This window comes from Pelodiscus sinensis, chromosome 1, assembly GCF_049634645.1.
Source record: "Pelodiscus sinensis isolate JC-2024 chromosome 1, ASM4963464v1, whole genome shotgun sequence".
Taxonomy (NCBI): domain Eukaryota; kingdom Metazoa; phylum Chordata; order Testudines; family Trionychidae; genus Pelodiscus; species Pelodiscus sinensis.
Window position 1 is genome coordinate 79,439,446 of NC_134711.1, and position 19,228 is coordinate 79,458,673.

Here is a 19,228-nt window from a genome sequence, read left to right on the forward strand (position 1 = left end):
ATATTGATCTTAATCTTGACTTTTTACTGGGAGAGGGCTGGCTTTTTCTGTGGGTCAAATTTGTATTTGTTGTCTGTACTGTTTACAATGTAAATAGAAAACAATGCCTACCAACTTGTAATCGGTAGCTAGCCATACATTTTATAAAAGAGGTATGTATTAGTTACAGGTTGAAACTTGCTTAACTGGGATTCTTTTGTCGGGCAACATCCAGGGTCCAACATTATTGTGGCAGTACCAGAGAGTCCCAGTGGAGGGCCAGCAGTAACGATTCCTGAGGCACTGATATGGCAGTGGCCTGCCCACAGGGAGCTGATGGCAGGGACCCCCAACACAGGGCAATGGGGCTGCCCAGCAGGGTTGGGAAACCTGGCGTGTGGCTGCCCAGGGGGCTGGGAACCTTGTTGTGCAGTGCATGCATGGCTGCCCGAGGAGCCCCGGCACGCAATGCACTGAGCTGCTCATAGAGCTCTAGACGCTGCACGTGCGGCTGCTCAGAAAGCCCCAGCATGTGCGGCTGACTGGAGTCCCAGTGCACGGTGCGTGCGTCTGCCTAGAGCCCAAGAAGCAATGGCTGCCCAGCAGATCAACGGGGCAGCAGGGCCAGCAGGAGGTGGAGAGCCAGATGGGAGGCCAGCAGCTGGGCCGGGGGGCCAATGGCAGGAGTCCAAAAATGACCTCCCCTGTTCCGGCAAAATCCCTCATCCGGGACTCCTGAGGGTGCCAGACCAGGGAGGTCCAACCTGTGTTTATAATCCCTACCTTCAAGGCATCCCATATGTTGCCTTACTAATACAGGAACCAGCTCCACCTCTGAGGCAAAGGGTGTTGGCCCCCCAGCGGCTGCCTGGGTGGACTCAGGGGGGAACGAGACTCGAACCAACCAAAAAGAAGTGGTAGCACTTTCTATTTTTAAAGCTGCCCAACACAATCCATAATAGAGCCTTGTTTTCAGCTGCTTGTAACTTTGCCAAATTTTCTATATTGGCTCTCTTCCTCTGGCTGCAGTTTTGGAGAAACTTCAGCCAAAAGAGGTCAGTTGTTTTAGAGGATGAGGTTAGTGAAAAATTAAAAAATCCTGGAAACTTTTTCTTTGAGATGCTCCAGAGACTTGACATTTGATAGGAGTGGGCCTTTGACCATTTCTGTGAAAAAGCAATCCAAATTTGGCTAAATTGAAAAAATGCAGATTGCATGTGCTCAGTAGAGACCTGCTAGATCTTTCCAGCTAAATTGCTTCATGTGTCTGTGGCTCTAAATTCCCTAAAGTGAGTATTCAAAAATAGTATGTGATTGTATAATTAAAGACCATATCAGAATGGGTGAGCACAAATTAAGTTTATGCGAGGTAACCTTAATTTAGGAATTTTCTATCTTTAAGAGTGTTTGACTTTGTAATCTCAATAATATTCTCTTCAGGTCATTTTTTGGGTGTTTATTTATTATGCACAGTGTTTTTAAATGTTTGGCAGTTAAGCACTGAAAAACCTCTCATGGCACAAATATATAATGAGGGATTGAAGTTGTGTGTATGTCCCTGTGTATATATTTAGAGTTTGTCAACAATGCACACTCTTTAAGGCAGTATTGTAGAGTACATGCATTGCCCTCCCACACCAGCATCTCCCTAGCACAGGTATAAATAGCAGTGTAGACAGTGAGTCACTGCTTAGGCAACTAAATCCAAGCCATGTCTGACCCTGTGAGTATGTGCCTTACATGGGTTTCTACACGCCCAAGCAATGCCTTTCCATCTACATTGCTACTGTTAGCAGCGTAATATCCCTCTGCCTTCCTGCTACCATAGTCTTTGCCCACCACAGGGAAAGGTTCCAGCAGTGGGGAAGGAAATATGGTGGGAGGAGGAAGTAGGGAGAAACTCTGCCTCTGACAACTTCTCCCTGCAGGAGCCTTTCCTGGCTGCCTCTCCACCTTCCCTAGACACGTATATCTACATACCACAGTGTGGCTGTGTGACGTAGTGGGGAGTACCTTGCTGGTTGCTATGCTGGGCAGTGGGCTGTGGGGGACCTCCGCTGTCTGTAGCACAGCCCAGCAGGGCAGGGGATGAGTCATTATGCAAGGGGGCTTCGAACCTGTCTGACCAGTTATCTCCCATGGAGAGGAACAATGGGAAGAAGGGGAGTGGAGCTCTGGCTGGGGGCAGGGCTGGAAGTGAGTTAGTTAGGTTTCTGGCTGGTATCATGGAGGAAGCATGGGCAACGGGCTGGGATTTAGGGGCCCAGACTCCCCCATCTCAAGGGGGGCTGAGGCATCCTAGACCTGCCCTGTAACCAGATTACATCTGTGCTGTGCTGTATCCTGGAGAAGCAATAAACTCCCTCTATTCTACTGGCTGGTGGAGTCTGTCCATGCCATTATGGGGGTGCAGGAGACAGGCTGCAACCTGCTTTTCTCTGCAATACATAGCTAACTGCCCGACATGCTACCACCAGTAGAGTGCAGCATAGAAATAGTCTTCTGTCGCGAGAATCACAGGTCCGATGATGCATACCCAAGGGGGGAAGGACAGAACCAGGTTGACAGTTTTAGCAAATAAAAAATATTTATTTATGACAGTGGTGAATTTATAGTATTTATTCTAAGATTTTTAATAGACTGTGTTAATAATGAATTTACAGTATTTATTATATTTATTCTATGATTTCTAATTAAACGTATCAGAGATATAAGGATGGGACTGGCAAGGGGAATAGTCTCTAATCTTAAAATATCCAGCTATACTAATTAAATAACAGTGATAACTACAAACTCTATGTACTACCCAAAACAACTGCAACAACAAGCTTATACAACAAGAAAAAATCAAATCATACATACCAACTTACACAGCACATGGAACATTTCACAGATATCGGTTCGATTGCGAAGGCCTTGGTTACGCCCGAGAGTCAGGGGAGGTGGCTGGTTGGTTGATCAGGCCGGCAGCGCTTTGAAGTATACGGGAAGGCACACACACGGTGGTAAGTGTGTTGCGAAGACCTCCTCGAGCGAACTGTGCGATGGGTATTTATCCCCAAATCTTCACATCGCTTTCCCGCGCTTGCATATTACCATATATGGCCCAATGGTCACCAAGTGGGGGGTCTGTGTCCCAGGGGTTGGGCCGAAACCGTGCAGGTTTCATGTGACCAGGTAAGCCCCGCAGTTCTCAGGCCAAGTTGATGGGTGGGAGAGTCTGAGGCTATTTTCCCCTTTTCACACCTTCCCTTTTTCTAAAGGCAATGGTATGCAGGAAGGGTGCGGCCGGTTTCTCGCAAGGAGTACTGCAGCCCACTATAACAAAAGAGCGGCCTGGCCAAACTTTTTTACTTGGGGGGCAGTTTCTTTTCTCTAACATCTTCAAGAGTTGTCTATTTGTTGTTCTCTGTGGTAAAAGAACTGCATTTCAATAGTTAGTTATCATTTCTTTCAGAGTCCAAGATATAGGGGGAAATCAGTTTGTGTCTGTGTTTTCATATTATATCGGTTCAATACTTCCATTATAGGTTTCTTTACAGTTGCCTTTAAAAAGAGCCTGTTTTACTTTCACTCCATTTTTAAAGACATCCAACTGCTATTTTCTTTTAGATTTTTGTTTACTGTTTGCACTGATTGCTTCAAAGCAAAGACTAATTATTTTTGTCATTTGAAGTAACTCTAGATTGGAGAGCAAGTCACTGGATCTTTAAACTTAGGGCAAATTCAATCTTTTTAAGCTTGAGCTGTTAAGAAACAATGGAAATTTATTTATTGCTCTGTCACTGGTGTTTAAATAAGACTGTGTTTGAACTTAAGGTTCTTGCTTCTTTAAGTCCTTTTAAACTCCCTACTAGCACATTTTTTCATAATTAAAGATGAAGTTCTCCCTCCACCCCAATTGTGCAGGTGCAGGGACTAACTACAACAGAACCACTGCATTGCTACAAGTGACAGGATCACACAATAGAGCAGAGCTGAGAAAGGGAGCAACGAAGGGGCAGGGCAATGAATATGTAAGCCAGCTATTCATCCCCATGTATGCAATACAGAACAGCCATGGGCTCAATTGTTCCACTTCTGTTCTATTGCCTATGGTGCAATATTTGATCTACACACACCCAAAACTTCCTCTGTTCTTCCCAGCATACAGACTGCTAGCTTGGGCTAGGCTCAAAGGAGAGCATTCACTCTTAAATGTGAGAGGGGAATAAACACTGTGTTAACGCACATTTCCTTTTTTTGAATGCTATTTTTCTGTAGTAGGGTATTTCCAAAACAATTACCACAGACAAGATGCTCACTGTCATACTCCCCATCACACACTGAAAACAAACATTTAAAGACATCCATGACATCTGCCAATGTTACAAACCCCATGCTTCTTCAGAATTGTAAGAACTACCCAACTCACCGGCAAATAGCAAATGCACTAGTGGAAGAAAAGCAGTACTGAGAGGTACTCAGACTTTATCCACTGATAAGCCTATTCCTATTAAACTAGAATATTTTGCTTTCCAATATCTTTTGACTAGATACAGTAGTTCAGAGATCTCCAACCTTTTTAAGCACAAGATCACTTTCTAGATCTACCTCAAACCCAAATACCCTTGCCCCGTCTCCTTTGTGCTCCTGTGAGGACCCTGCCCCTGCTCATTCCATCCTCCCTCCCTTCCTCCCCGTCCTGCCTCACTTTCAACAGTCTGGGGCTGAGGGTTGGGGTGCAGGCTCTGGTCTTGGATTAAGGAATTTGGAGTATGAGAGGGGCTCTGAGCTGAGCTTGGGTCAGGCATTTGGGGTACTGGAGGGGGTTCTAGGTACAGGCTGTGGGAGGGTGTTTGGATGCAGAGGTGCTCGGGGCTAGGGTGCAGGATGGAGTTCATGACTGGGGTAGGGTTTCGGGGTGTGGGCACCAGCTGGGCGCTGCTTACTTCAGGTGGCTCTTTGGTGGTGGTGCAGTGGGGCTAAGGCAGGCTCACCCCTGCCCTAGCTCTGCACCACTCCCAAAAGCAGCCAGAAAACTCCATCCCAAGTCCTGTTGTTCCCCCTCTCTGCTCTGTGGAGATAGGATATAGTGTGGGAGTGGAACACCTTGACATCAGCACCCCCTCTTCTTCCTCCCCTGCCCTGCACAGAAAGCAGAGGCTCCTGAGGGGACAGCTCCAAGGCAAAGGGCAGGAGATGTGCAGCAATTGGGGGAGGGGAAGGGCAGCTGAAGTGCTGGATTGATAACCTTGTGGCCAAACCTGTCAGGATCAGCTGTCTGAGGCTCCAAGATCTACTAGTAGATCCCGATCTACTGGTTGGTGACCACTGTAGTAGTTAGACTCTGAATGAATGGATTGTTTAATGCGCCTTGGGAAAAGCATAAAACAAGCATGAGTCCAGTATGCAAATGAAAAAGTAAAACTCATCCATTAATATAATCACAATATATTCTGACATTTTATAAATTACTTGGGGATATAGAGAGGGAGCCACAGCTGGTGTAAATTGGCGTAGCTTCGTTTATAAGCTTCCAATGGAACTTTGCCAATTAATACTCTCTACTCTGCGCTGGTTTGGCCTCAGTTGGAATATTGTGTCCAGTTCTGGGCACTGCATTTCAAGAAAGATGTGGAGAAATTGGAGAGGGTCCAGAGAAGAGCAACAAGAATGATTAAAAGTCTAGAGAACATGACCTATGAAGGAAGGCTGAAAGAACTGGGTTTCTTTAGTTTGGAAAAGAGAAGGTTGAGAGGAGACATGATAGCAGTTTTCAGGTATCTAAAAGGGTGTCATAAGGAGGAGGGAGAAAACTTGTTCATCTTGGCCTCTGAGGATAGAACAAGAAGTAATGGACTTAAACTGCAGCAAGGGAAGTTTAGGTTGGATGTTAGGAAAAAGTTCCTAACTGTCAGGATGGTTAAACAATGGAATAAATTGCCCAAGGAGGTTGTGGAATCTCTATCTCTGGAGATATTTAAGAGTAGGTTAGATAAATGTCTATCAGGGATGGTCTGACAGTACTTGGTCCTGCCATGAGGGCAGGGGACTGGACTCGATGACCTCTCCAGGACCCTTCTAGTCCTAGTATTCTATGATTCAAAATTTCTATGATTCAAATACCAGTTAAGTATCTGGTGGTACCACATTGAGAGCACTATAGTATCCACGGGGCCAATAGGCTCTATAGATTGAATTACCATGTTGGTTACACCTGCTCTGGTCAGTTAGGGTATGTCTACACTACCACCCTAGTTCAAACTAGGGAGGTTAACGTAGGCAACCGAAGTTGCAAATGAAGCCCGGGATTTAAATATCTCTGGCTTCATTTGCATCTTTCCGGGCGCCGCCATTTTTAAAGTCCCGGTAGTTCGGACTCCGTGCCTGCGGCTACACACGGCACGGAGTAGGTAGTTCGGATTAGGCTCTCTAATCCGAACTACCGGTACACCTCGTTCCATGAGGAGTAATGGTAGTTCGGATTAGAGAGCCTAATCTGAACTACCTACTCCGTGCCGTGTGTAGCCGCGGGCACGGAGTCCGAACTACCGGGGCTTTAAAAATGGCGGCGCCCGGCAAGATGCAAATGAAGCCCAGGATATTTAAATCCCGGGCTTCATTTGCAACTTCGGTTGCCTACATTAACCACCCTAGTTTGAACTAGAGTGGTAGTGTAGACATACCCTTAAAGAGTAATGTTTTAAATGCTGACAGCCATCCAGAGTGCTATCTACACTAACACACCCACCATGCTGAGTGATGAAAATAGAAAATATGTATTTATGAGTATTCTCGTGAATAAAGCTTTCCAATATTTTCCCTTTTATCTTCTTGAGACCTTAATCCACCCCACTGCATTTAGTGGGAGTCTTTCCATTAGCTTTGGTCAGCACTGGATCAGAGATTTATTCATGTACCTATGGGAGAGTGATTTTTTTTTTTTACCTGCAAGAATGTATAGAGGAGGTGAAAAGTATCACAAGATCCAGTGCAAATAAACTATTTGCACTAGAGGTGTTTGCTCAGCTGTTTGAAAAAATGTTATTTCTTTGTGTAATAGATTTGAACAATTATGATATGTGCATAATTTGTGAACAAATAGACAGGACTTCAGCATTAAACATCCAATCATGGATTGGAAATGGTCCAGGTAGCTTAGCTGTTCAGTTACACAGCACAATGTATAAAGGTTTCCAAATACTCAGACTAATTCTTGAATAGTCCAGAAGATACAACTTGTCTACATGCATAATTCAAGCAATTGTGAATATATTTGTTAGAATCCCAACCAGATTGTTGATAACTGATGAACAGAATAAAAGTGTTGAATTCACTGATTAAATTATTCACAGTGATTAATTCAGGAATCTCTAATTGCTGAAGACACTTGCATGGAAACAGGATTGCTTCATAGAATTTCATCTGCTCTTGATACCAATTTCTCACTTGAATGAGATTTCCTGTGCCAAACCTTATCAGTACAAGTCTATGCAGAACAATCTGTCTGAAGGGAAAAATATAAAACAAGGAGGAGACACGTTTTTTTCTAGAAAATGAATACTATTAATCTTGTGCTTAAATGGATCATGTTACTGTTTGTAAACTGGCATTGATCCTGAAGGCACTCCATCTGACCTGTCTGATAAACAAATCCCCTAGAAACGTTGAATCTACAAGGACAAAAACATGTTCCCTATTTTAACATTTCACAAGGAAGCTTGGGCAGAGAAAAATGTGTCTCTTTGGCTGAGTCCTACATATAGTGAAGTGAGTCAATGTATGACATTTTTATTTTATTTTTGTATTATATTTGCAAAGGTTGTTAACAGGTTGAAAGTTGGCGATTTAAGAATGAAACAAATTCTTCAACTGTCTAAAGCAGTAAGTTTAATAATCTACGGTATGTTTGTGTACCTCTTTGTCAGCCCTTATCTTATATCATGTTCTGCTTTGTCAAGACTGTGTTGCTGAGATAGGGTGACCAGATGTCCCGATTTTATAGGTACAGTTCCAATATTTGGGTCTTTGTCTTATATAGGTGCCCATTGCTACATACTCCATACCCCAATTTTTCACACTTGTAGCTGATCATGTTCACCCTATGCTGAGATGCGTTTCTTAAGCTCCTAATTAAAAAAAACTACTGAAATTTATATATGCTAAATTTAATGTAGCTTTAATTCAAATCCTTTATCTTTTATTATTAATTATTATTATTATTATTATTTATGCTTAAGCATATATGTGTAACAAATAAAGTCTACACAGTAAAACTTTCTTAATTCATACTATCTGGAAGACCCATTGTGAAATGTGTCACAAATTATACTTCTGTTAATTTATTTGGTGACTATAGCTCAGTTTTATTTATAAAAATTCACTGAATATTAATAACTGCTGTAAAGATCAAGAAGCCATAGTAATAGGAGATCTCTTTACAACCTTGTGCTAGCCTTGATGAAAAACAGGAAGGTAGGATTGATTTTTGCCTGATTTCAGGAGAGTGTAGAATTCAAGTCTACCAAAGCAATACTCTTTATCTCTTAAGGATGGGTGAATAGGGCGAAAAAAAAAATCCTACTGTTATGATTAATTCATTTCTGTCAAGAAAATTTTGTATTTGCTTTCTGCAAACATTTGTGTGATCAAAGTAGACTGGCCAAAATGTTTGTGGAAAGCAAGTGTAAACGTTGCATATGTCAGAAGTTGCAAAAAATAGATTTTAAATTTGCACCCTCAAGAATTTGGCTCAGAAGCTTTGATGGATTTATCTGATGAGAAAACAGAAACCACACCACACAATTATCTACTTAAAACTAAGCAACACAGATCACATTTCACAAGTCACATTCACAGTCAATAAAAAGGGGTTGGAGGAATAAAAACTCAGGAATTTATTTATTTAAATAAACAGCAAATAAATAAATATGAGAGAATTATGAATAGATTGAAAAATGTTCTGCTAGCAAGAGAGTCCATGTTTATTGAATAATGTATGTATCATTAATTATTTTATTATCTGTATTATTAATCCATTTCTAAAGGGACTATTACCATAGTATTTAGGATCTATATCTTTGTACACTGTGGAACATAAAACAGATAACTATACTTATTTATCAAATAATTGCCAAGAATTTGCCACTATGGATTGATTATTAACTTTTTACTTTATTTGATTACACCATGCCAATTATGCTTATTTATTTCAAATCATTCTGATCCCCTGCTGAAAAGAAAATAATACAGGTTAGCCTTGTCTTAAATGTTTTTTAGATTTTATTTGCTTAATTTTTAGTAAAATAATAGTTATTCGATATAGCCCATTTATCTTGCTTAAAGAGGAGAAAGGATCATGGGCAGTGGGGGTTTCATTGTTATCCGTACTATAATACAGTGCTGTAATCTCATTTCTTGGCAGAAAAAGACCTAAAATAAATTAAAAGATTCTGGCTCCATCAAGGAAATTACTTAGCTGTACCCTGAGGCCAGGTCTACACTAGAGGGCAAAGTCAAACTAAGATATACAACTCTAGCTACATGAATAGAGTAGCTGGAGTTGACAGACCTTAATTCAACTTACCATAGTATCCCACTGGGGGGGGGTCGACAGGAGAAATTCTCCTGTCAACTTCCCTTACTCCTCAGGATTCAGTGGCATACCAGAGTAAACAGGAGTGCAATTAGTGGTTGATTTAGCGGGTCTTTACTAGACCCACTAAATCGACCTCCAGGAGATCAATCTCCACAGCATTAATCTCCCAGTGAGTGAAGGCCTAAATCTTAAACATGTAAGTAGCCTCATTGAAAATAATGGTACTACTTAAGCTTAAAAGATAAGCATTTGCCTATGCACTTTGCTCAATCAGGGCCTCTGAGCTGCTGAAGCGCTTATTTGCTCCTGAAACCTTAAAGAACAGGACGGTTTCCCAATATCCATCCTAAAGCCCTCTACACTACAAGTGACACTGCCTCATAAAAATCTCTGAATAATCCAATGTAGAAAAATTGCTATAGGGGCATGATCACTGGAAGTAAGAATCCATATCTTTTACAGGCCTAGCTACAGTGTCCAACACTGTTATATCTGAGCACTCAGTAAAGTACTGTAGTGTCACATAGCATATTCTAAGGGAGCATCAAATGCAATAGTGCATGAAAAGGTAATCCTACCCTTAAAGGGTAAGACAGATTCTGGAGAGAGGCACTGTAGTTATATGAATTATATCACAGCCCATCATACTAATAAGGAGACTACACACCCAGCCTTACCCCAGAGGTGGAGGGAGGAATTTAAACACCATTGAACATTTTAGATTTCCCTGGTCATCTTAAACCATGGGAGCCCTTGCTCAAGCTAATTTTGAATCAATACATTCCCAAAATGCACAGACTTCAATAGTACTCAACATTTTTGTATTATTTATTTTGGAGATTTTTTTTGCAGCTGCACACATTGGGCTATAATTGCATGTATGCATCGTTATCAATATATCTGTCTCTGTTTCTTTATTTGTACATGCTGGCATATTAAACGTAAGTGCACATAAAACACAGAAAGAATAAGTTTTGAAAGAGGAGACTCAAAAGTTCAGACAAGGAAACATACTGAAAAAGCCAGATTTTCAACTAGGCATATTTTCTATGCATGGCTCTGTAGGAGAATAGTTATATGTTATATTCAGGTAACATGGGCTGGAATGGGCTATTCTGATTGTGTTCTCTCTCATTGATAACAGCTAGAGATCTGCATGCTGTAACTAAAAGATGCAACAACCAGTTTATGATTATTCTCTGGATGTGGACAATGAAACTTATCCCAAACCAGAATGTCATAATAGGGAGATTGCCTCACATAAAGAGAGTGTTGATTTGTCAGGAAACAGTGACTCAAAAAATGACATCTTCCAGCCCCATGAAACAAAGGCTATATCAGTTGGTATAGACAATAAATTGTCACCAGTTGGCTGCATTCAAAGAAGAAATTGCAGTGAGCCTCCAGTCCTACTAAAGATACCATCCAAGGAGCATGAGGAAAGTTACAGTTCACCATTTCAGTTTGACAGGCATGCTCCAGGCAGAATTTCCACTTCCCCAACACTAAGAAGACTAAGAAATAGTGTGGCCTCTGTCTCGCAAGCTTCAGAACTTCAGGAGTACTTTGATGGCATTAGGTTGGGAAGCCAGAGGGAGCACGCTGGTTCATTGCGGCATATTTGTAAAAGTCCACCTCGGTGTGCTATGTATTCCTCTTCCTCATTTTCATTACCTTCCTGTATTCATGAAAAAATGCTAGCCTCCAAAGAAAACTCTGAAACTCCGTTAGCTGCTTTGGAGACTTCAGGCCTCAAATCAAAGCGACTGGATCAAAAAGATCATCTCAGAAATAGTAGTGCGGAGCCAGTGTTTCAAAATCTTTGGAAGTTCAACACTACTGCCCTGCCTGGGAAAGAACAGGTTTCCCAGCTGAATGCTACTCAACAGGAATCCATGCAGGTAACATGGGCTGGAATGGGCTATTCTGTTCCCTTCTTCAGCGCTGTATGTGTGAATTATATCTCAAAGTAAATCATGGGCAAACTAAACCAGGACCCATCCAGTTTAACCACAGCCAAACTTGGGTCCCATTGCTTAAATAGACAAATGCCTCTGTTAGTCAGGAAGGAAGTTTTCCCTATCACAAATAGAGAATAAGGCCCTGGATTAGCAAAACTCTCAAGTAAATGATTAATTTTAAGCATGTGATTCAGTGCATCCATGAGGTCCTGCCATGAGAGCAGGAGTCTGGACTCGATGACCTCTCGAGGTCCCTTCTAGTCCTAGTATTCTATGATTCTATCCCCCTTCCACAAAGTACTTAAGCACATGCTTTGCTGAATAAAGGCTGATTTAAACATGTATTTAAATGCTTTACAGAATCTGGCCCCAGAGCCCATTTTTTATTTAGATTTAAATATTTTTGCTTTTTTTTTCAAATATAGTCATTATTGCTATCAAATGAGTTCTGATCCCTTAGCCTCATAAACATCTTGCTGAAAATAATTCATTAGACCCCTATTTGAGTCAGAAATTGTATTTCCCTTGCCAACTGATTACTGTGTTTCATAACAAATAACGATTTCTCCCTTTCTTTCAGAAAAAGGAATTACTTATATCAAGGTACGTATGGTTTAGAGTATTGTAAGCTGAAATCCCTGATTCTTTTGCTTAGCCCAATTAATGGAATGCCCACTGTACACACATACATGAAAAACACGCATTTAAATTACAGGACCAGCAATTAATTTATACTGAAGCTTGTTAATGGGATTTATTTGAGAGGCCCGTTCTCTGGCACACCCTGGTATGTTTGCACAATGTTCCAGTTGGACTCTCTGGGACAGCTACACAATAGTTTTGAGTTGCTAAGCAAGTCCAGACATTTGGATTAACTAACACTTCCAATGTCAAAATTCATCCGTTGAAGAACCTAAAATATCCCAAAATTTTGAGTCATATTTTTTCTAAAATAGTTTTGGAGAATAACTAGCAGAAGAGCTCTTTGTTGTTCTCACAAGAGAATCAAATTGAGGATTACTGCTGCGTGAAGGGATTATTAACCCTACAGACCAGAAAGAAAACTTGGATTCTTTGCTTTGAAGAGTTAGCACAGCAGTTTGCTGAAACGATATGATGTTGCACAGTGCAGTTTGCTATAGCCAATCTTACTGCACTCTTTAGAAGAGATGGGTGAAGACTGCAAAGAATCTTCAGAGACTATTAACTTGAATTTCAAACTGAATTAGCTTCAGTTACATTTAGACTCCTTTTGTGTCTCCTTTCTGTAAATATTTGCACCTCTGAATTTTACATACACACTAAACAAAAACAACAAGAACATAAAACAAGATAAGCATCACCTGTGCCTCTTTACATATCGATTCCTTGTTCCCTGGTTTTGTAATCCTTTTAATGCACAGGACCTTGAAACTTTAAGGTGGGATAAATGGAAGGGGCAGGAGCAGTAAAATTGTTAAAGCTAAATTGGTGATGCTTCTAGATCGGGATGGGAAAAAGGGCCTCCCTGGGCCAGATCTGGCCCACCAAGCGGGTTGATCTGGCCCGTAAAGGCCCTGCTGCTCTCCTGCCCACAGGCCAATTATGGTCTGGGGGCGGGAGGAAGCGCATGAAGTTTGCTCCACCCTGCCAGGAGCACATGGCACTTAGAAGCGCCATGCACTGCTGGCAGAGTGGGAAGAGACTTTGTGCGCTCCCCTGCCCCCAAGCCCTGATTGGCCAGGGGGCAGAAGAGAGAGCGTGAAAAGTTTTCTCTGCCCCGCAAGGAGGGCACAGCAGAGCGGAAGGAGACTTTGCGTGCTCCCCTGTTGCCAGCAAGAGAGAGTCTCAGGTCCGACACTGTGTTCTCAAAGTACAAAATACGCTACACAGGTATCTGTCAAACACAAGCTGTTTATTTCCTGACAGCTATCAGCTGTGCCCCTTAATTAAAAGAACAACATGATAGGAAAAGCGGCATTTCTTACATCCCTTCAGCTAGCTGGAAACCCCATTTCAGCTGCGGATGAAGTGGGAGACTGGCTCAGCTTCCGAAGTGCTGGTACCCAAAGCCCATAAGTGAGGTTCAAATTGCTGGGCTCTGGTGCAGCTTTCAATACTGTGTCTTTACCTTGTTTGTGGCAGTTTGGGAATATCCAGGGGTCACTTATTGCTTGTTACAGTATGGCTCAGCTGTACTGCTTATCCTTTGACTTTGTTTACAGGATCAGTACATTTAGGAAAACAAGATTGTTATGTTCCCACCCATCTACAATTCGTTCTTGCTACAATGGCGTATGTTCCTAGAGGCTTGCTTCTGGCTCATCAGTAGTAGGGAAGGGGGTGGGGGGAAATGGGAAATCAGGGGGGAATGCAGGCATCACCACCCCTATACTTCACACGTACAGAGTTCTTCCGCAATTGACCCCTACATCCCCTGCGCCCTAATTGGCCTGGGGGCAGAAAGAGGAGCGTGCAAAGCCTCCTTCCACCACCAAGGGCATGGGCACCTAGGGATAACCTCTGGGTGGGGCAAAGACTTCACATGCTCCCCCACCCCTCAGACCAATCATGGTCTATGGGTGGGGAAACAGGGAAGTATCCTGGCCCCACCCCTTCTACTTGAGGTCCCACACCTTCGGAAATTTTTGAAGTGGTCCCCGGCAAAAAATTATTGACCGCCCCTGTTCTTGATGGCCAGAAACTGAACTAAACAGCAGGAATAGCCTCACAAACAGCATTCATGTGACGTGCTCAGGGCTATATTTTAAACTCCCTTAGGGTACGTCTACACAGAAGTATTATTTTGGAAAAACCAACATTATTTCAATATAACAAAATGTGCATCTTTACAGCAAGCCTTTATTTTGAAATAATGTTGTGTTGGAGGAATTCTTACTCCAACTCCTGTAACACTCATTTTACGAGGAATAAGGGAAATTTCAGGATGAGTGCTCTTTCTTTGACTTCCTGCTATGTAGACAGTGCCATAAGCCGAATTAAGCTATTTCACCTTCAGTTACACAATTGACATAGCTGAAGTTGCATATCTTAATTCAACTTTTGCCCTTTTGTGTAGATGTGTCCTTAAATATTGGCAGGACTCTAATGTGAGTGAATGTCAAAAGTGAGGGTTAATTTGTTCAATAAATTCCTGAGACATGTCTCAGTGTGCGTGTGTAGGTATTTAAAAGCATATATTAATGCGTGGGCCAATTCTTCAAATTTTCTGAATTGTGGTAAATTCCAACCCACATTTTTCAGACTTTGTAGCGTTCAGCAAAAGGAGAGGCAGTGAGAAACATCTCTGAATCTAGCCAAACAAACAGGAGGCTAACAGTTACTATACGAATAGCCATTTTGATCTGTCTGTGGCAAAACTGAATAGATACATGCCCAGGAATAGTATGAATTTTTATGTGAGCAGGAAATGCAGGTCTGCTAAAATCTATTTACTGGTGGATAGATCTGAAAACTTCTCATGATTGAATTGGAGAAAAGTATAGGACTCAGCGCGTCAGCTGGGGTAATTTAGTTGACTTCAACTGGGGTAAACTAATTTACTCAGGCTGAGAATCTGGATATCCAAGTATATCTGAACTACATCTCATCTGGACCTGATTAATCAACACATCAGATTGGAAATCTCACCGAATGAGTTGGATACTCATGGGAGGGAAATACTGTGAGAATATTTTATGATTTTGATTATATGAGAGCATCTTCACTTGTTCTAAAAATTTAAGATATGCAGAGATGTAAGGGAAAATATTACTGTTTTCCTGTGTTTTAAGCAAAATTTTGAAGTTGAATAATGGGATTTGGTTCAAGTTCTCAGCAAAGCATTTATTCAACTCTGATTTTAGCCTGAACAGTTAATTCAGACGTACTGCTAGCCCCATGGTATCACAGCCAGAAGAAACTCTCTTGGAATGTGAGAGAATTCTCCAGTTAGACTGATGCTGTGAGGGCTGGCTCTATCACTCTAAGCACTACTTCATAGACAGGTCACAAGAGCCTGTATGGCAGAGATCCATCCCTTCACCTGCAGTCCTAATGGACTTGCCTTTTCCTCCCAGTTTACTATGAATTCATCTTCATCCTACCTCATTCATTGACCTGCTATGGAATTTACTACCTGTAGATCAAGGATTTTTCCCCAGAGATGCTCCTCTCATCCTCAAGTATACCCAGGCTAGTCCATTTTCAGTGGGATACAGGACACAGGCCTCTACAATTTTGAAATCCCATTCAGTCCCCTGTTCCCTACAAATGAACTTGCTTATAATGTGGTAGACGTATGTTATGTTTTAATTTAGTGCTACTCACGTAACACTGACAGGCAAAACCAAATCTGGGACCTTTGGAGCTTAGTGCATGAGCTTCTATCATTTGAGCTAAAAGCCAGCTGGCACTCAGCTATGGCTGCAGTGGAAATTCAGCCTCTCTCTTTCTGTAAGTGGTCTAAATGCCACTACATGGGACAGTGACCCACACCCAGCAGGTGTGTGAGTTACATACACATCCTGCACTACTAATTTTTGTGTTCTAATTGTTTTTATTCCTACATGAAATTGATTTATTTTAGTAACCATTTTGAATGCATTTTTTAAATCAAATATGGTGCATGATACAGGCCATGTGTTCCCTGTCACATCTGAGGTGTAATCTAGGTGTAGTTAGTGAACACATTGGAGTGCACATCTTAAAAACATACCATCTGCAGTTTCATTCCATTGCTAGGAGAGATTGTCCTCAGTGTATGTTTGATTTTTGCAGATTCTGATTTACTTAAAAGTTTTCAATCATTTTCTATAACTTTGTACTATGAACTACTGACAGTATGTTCTTTCACTGGCAAACCACATTTGAAGGAAGAATTATTGCACAAATATTTGCAACCCTTGTTGAGCTTCAGTTCATCCATATGGTAAACACAGTCCTTTCATTCAAGCACTTAAGCATGAAATTCTTCCCCTACTTCCAAGTAAAAAAAATCCTGAAGAAAATGCAAACCTACAAATACTCTGTAGGCAGAAAATAATAGTGAAATGCTGCATTTCTATGTAGAGAACTGAAATCCTACTAATTCAGTTGCACAGGATTCCAGCTTTCATTCTCAGGAAAATCAACAAAAGAATACAATATAAATTTTGGTTTAGATGATCACAGATATACACATTAAGGGTGCATGCATGATTTAGACAAGCAAGTCACTGATGCATACATACAAATTGGGGTTACACACACTCATGTATATGTGTATCCTCAGTTTATGTGTAGGAGATTTTCACATCTAAATGATGAGCTCACTAGGTGCACATATCTTTGAAAATGAAAAACTTTATCCTGATATTTTATTATGCTACTGTTTAATTTGATTACCTAGAATGGGAAAGGGCTACCAATTGGTATCATTTGTTACTATTTAAGATTAGTAACATACTTTTCTAAATTTTTATCATGAATCCAAGCTGATGGAAATCCGATTTTTACAGGTCAGCTGTTATACTACATGAGCTGTTTATTAACCATTATGCTGCAGCAGCTGGCTTATACCATAAAACAATTATATTCAAAGTTACCATGACTTGAATTAGAAGTAGTTTCAGGAGCAGTTTTTAAAAGTGGGCTCTAGAACCATGACTGTTACACTTAGTATCTGCAGTAGCATCTAGACCCACATATATATGTATATGTGTGTATGTGTAAGTGTAAATATAGATATACTATCAAAACCCACTTCCACAGATGAGTGGATGTAAGTACAGGCAGTCCCTGACTTACGCGGATCCGACTTATGTCGGATCCGCAGTTACGAATGGGGCTTTTCTGGCCCCGGAGGATACGGACTGCGGGACCTCGCGGTCCCGCCGCCCGTGTACTCCGGGGCGAGAAAAGCTGCTCCGCGTCTCCCTGGTCTGCAGACCAGGAAGACGCGGAGCAAAGCTGCGGAGAGGCTCGGGCAGCGGGGCAGCCCAGGCGCACCTGGGCTGTCCCGCTGCCGGCTTCCCCCGAAGCTTTGCAAAGCCGCGGAAGGGCTTTGCAAAGCCTCGGGGGAAGCCGGCAGCGGGACAGCCCAGGCGCGCCTGGGCTGCCCCGCAGCCCCAGCCCCTCCGCGGCTTTGTTCCTCGTCTTCCTGGAGACCCCCCAGCAGACCAGGGAGACATGGAGCAAAGCTGGGGAGGATGCGGGCGGGACCGCGGCGCATCTCCGCGGTCCCGCCGTCCGGGTTTCCCTGGTCTGCTGGGGGGCGCAGCTAGTGTGCCCCCCAGCAGACCAGGCTTTTCTCGCCTGGGGTAGAGCAGCTGGGGCTGCTGGGTTGGTCCTGCAGCGCCGCTCCTCGGCGCTACTGGACCAACCGGGCAGCACCCCAGCTGCTCTTCCCCAGGTGTCCCCAAGTCAGCCGCTGCTTAAACTGATCAGCGGCTGACTACAGGAAGCCCGAGGCAGAGTTGCTCTGCCCCGGGCTTCCTGGAATCAGCCGCTGATCAGTTTCAGCAGCAGCTGACTTGGGGACATCTGGGGCAGAGCAGCTGGGGTGCTGCCCGGTTGGTCCCCGCAGCGCCGCCCCTGCGGGGACCTACCCGGCAGTGCCCCAGCTGCTCTGTCCTAGGCATCCAGATTCAGCTGCTGTTGAAACTGATCAGCGGCTGATTCCAGGCAGCCCAGGGCAGAGCAACTCTGCCTCGGGCTTCCTGTAGTCAGCCGCTGGTCAGTTTCAGCAGCGGCTGAATCTGGAAGCCAGTTCCGACTTACATACAAATTCAACTTAAGAACAAACCTACAGTCCCTATCTTGTACGTAACCTGGGGACTGCCTGTACTGGATTTTGGATTACATTAAAAATGTCAGCCCCTCCCAATAAACCAAAACATTATTAATACATTTGAAAATGAAATCCAGTCAAACTACACATATTTAAATTCCCCCTTCCATCATATCTAACAAAAGAGGAATAGCCTTCTGTTAGTAACAACAGCCTTTAGAAAATAGTTCCTCTCCTTATATCAGTGAACATGTTCAGGTGTAGTATACAACAAATTACAGTGTTAGAAAATGTTTGAACCAAAATGCAGGACAATGTAGCACTTTAAAGACTAACAAGATGGTTTATTAGATGATGAGCTTTCGTGGGCCAGACCCACTTCCTCAGATCAAGGTGGGTTTTGATCTGAGGAAGTGGGTCTGGCCCACGAAAGCTCATCATCTAATAAACCATCTTGTTAGTCTTTAAAGTGCTACATTGTCCTGCATTTTGCTTCAGCTACCCCAGACTAACACGGCTACATTTCTATCACTAGAAAATGTTTGAGTAATTATAAACTTGGACTGAACACTCTCTAGAGATGTATAAAGATGAAAATATAACAAAATGGCCAAAAAGAAGTGGAATATTCATAGGATTAGTAAGACTTTTTAAAAATCCCTTGGAATTATCTAATTTTCTACTTTTTTTTTAAATAGTAACTTCAGAGATTAAATCTGCCTGCTTTATCCATTCAAGCCAGCAGCACCTGTAATCATGTGTAGACTTAGTTAACATCCTAAGGTACTGCTGGTCTATTCTTTATTCAGACATGCTCTTTTAGGCTTTTCATAGTGAATCGCTGAATGTATTTAAATGCTTTTGCAAGAACTTTAAACTTTGTTTTTCCACCCTTAAATATACTTGATCTTGACTCTAAACTCTATGGGTATCTTGCTGAACAAGGTTGCTTATTTTGCT

The 19,228-nt window shown here is 42.3% G+C and overlaps 1 protein-coding gene across 1 annotated transcript in view; it reads left to right on the forward strand.

Moving 5' to 3' along the window:
• Positions 1–10,731: 10,731 nt before the first annotated feature.
• PLEKHG7 (pleckstrin homology and RhoGEF domain containing G7) overlaps positions 10,732–19,228 on the forward strand; it is a 61,295-nt gene continuing 52,798 nt past the window's right edge. Inside the window, exons 1-2 of the mRNA XM_075925536.1 lie at positions 10,732–11,460; positions 12,101–12,123. Coding sequence (XP_075781651.1) covers positions 10,732–11,460; positions 12,101–12,123 — 752 coding nt within the window. The remainder of the gene's footprint in view (positions 11,461–12,100; positions 12,124–19,228) is intronic.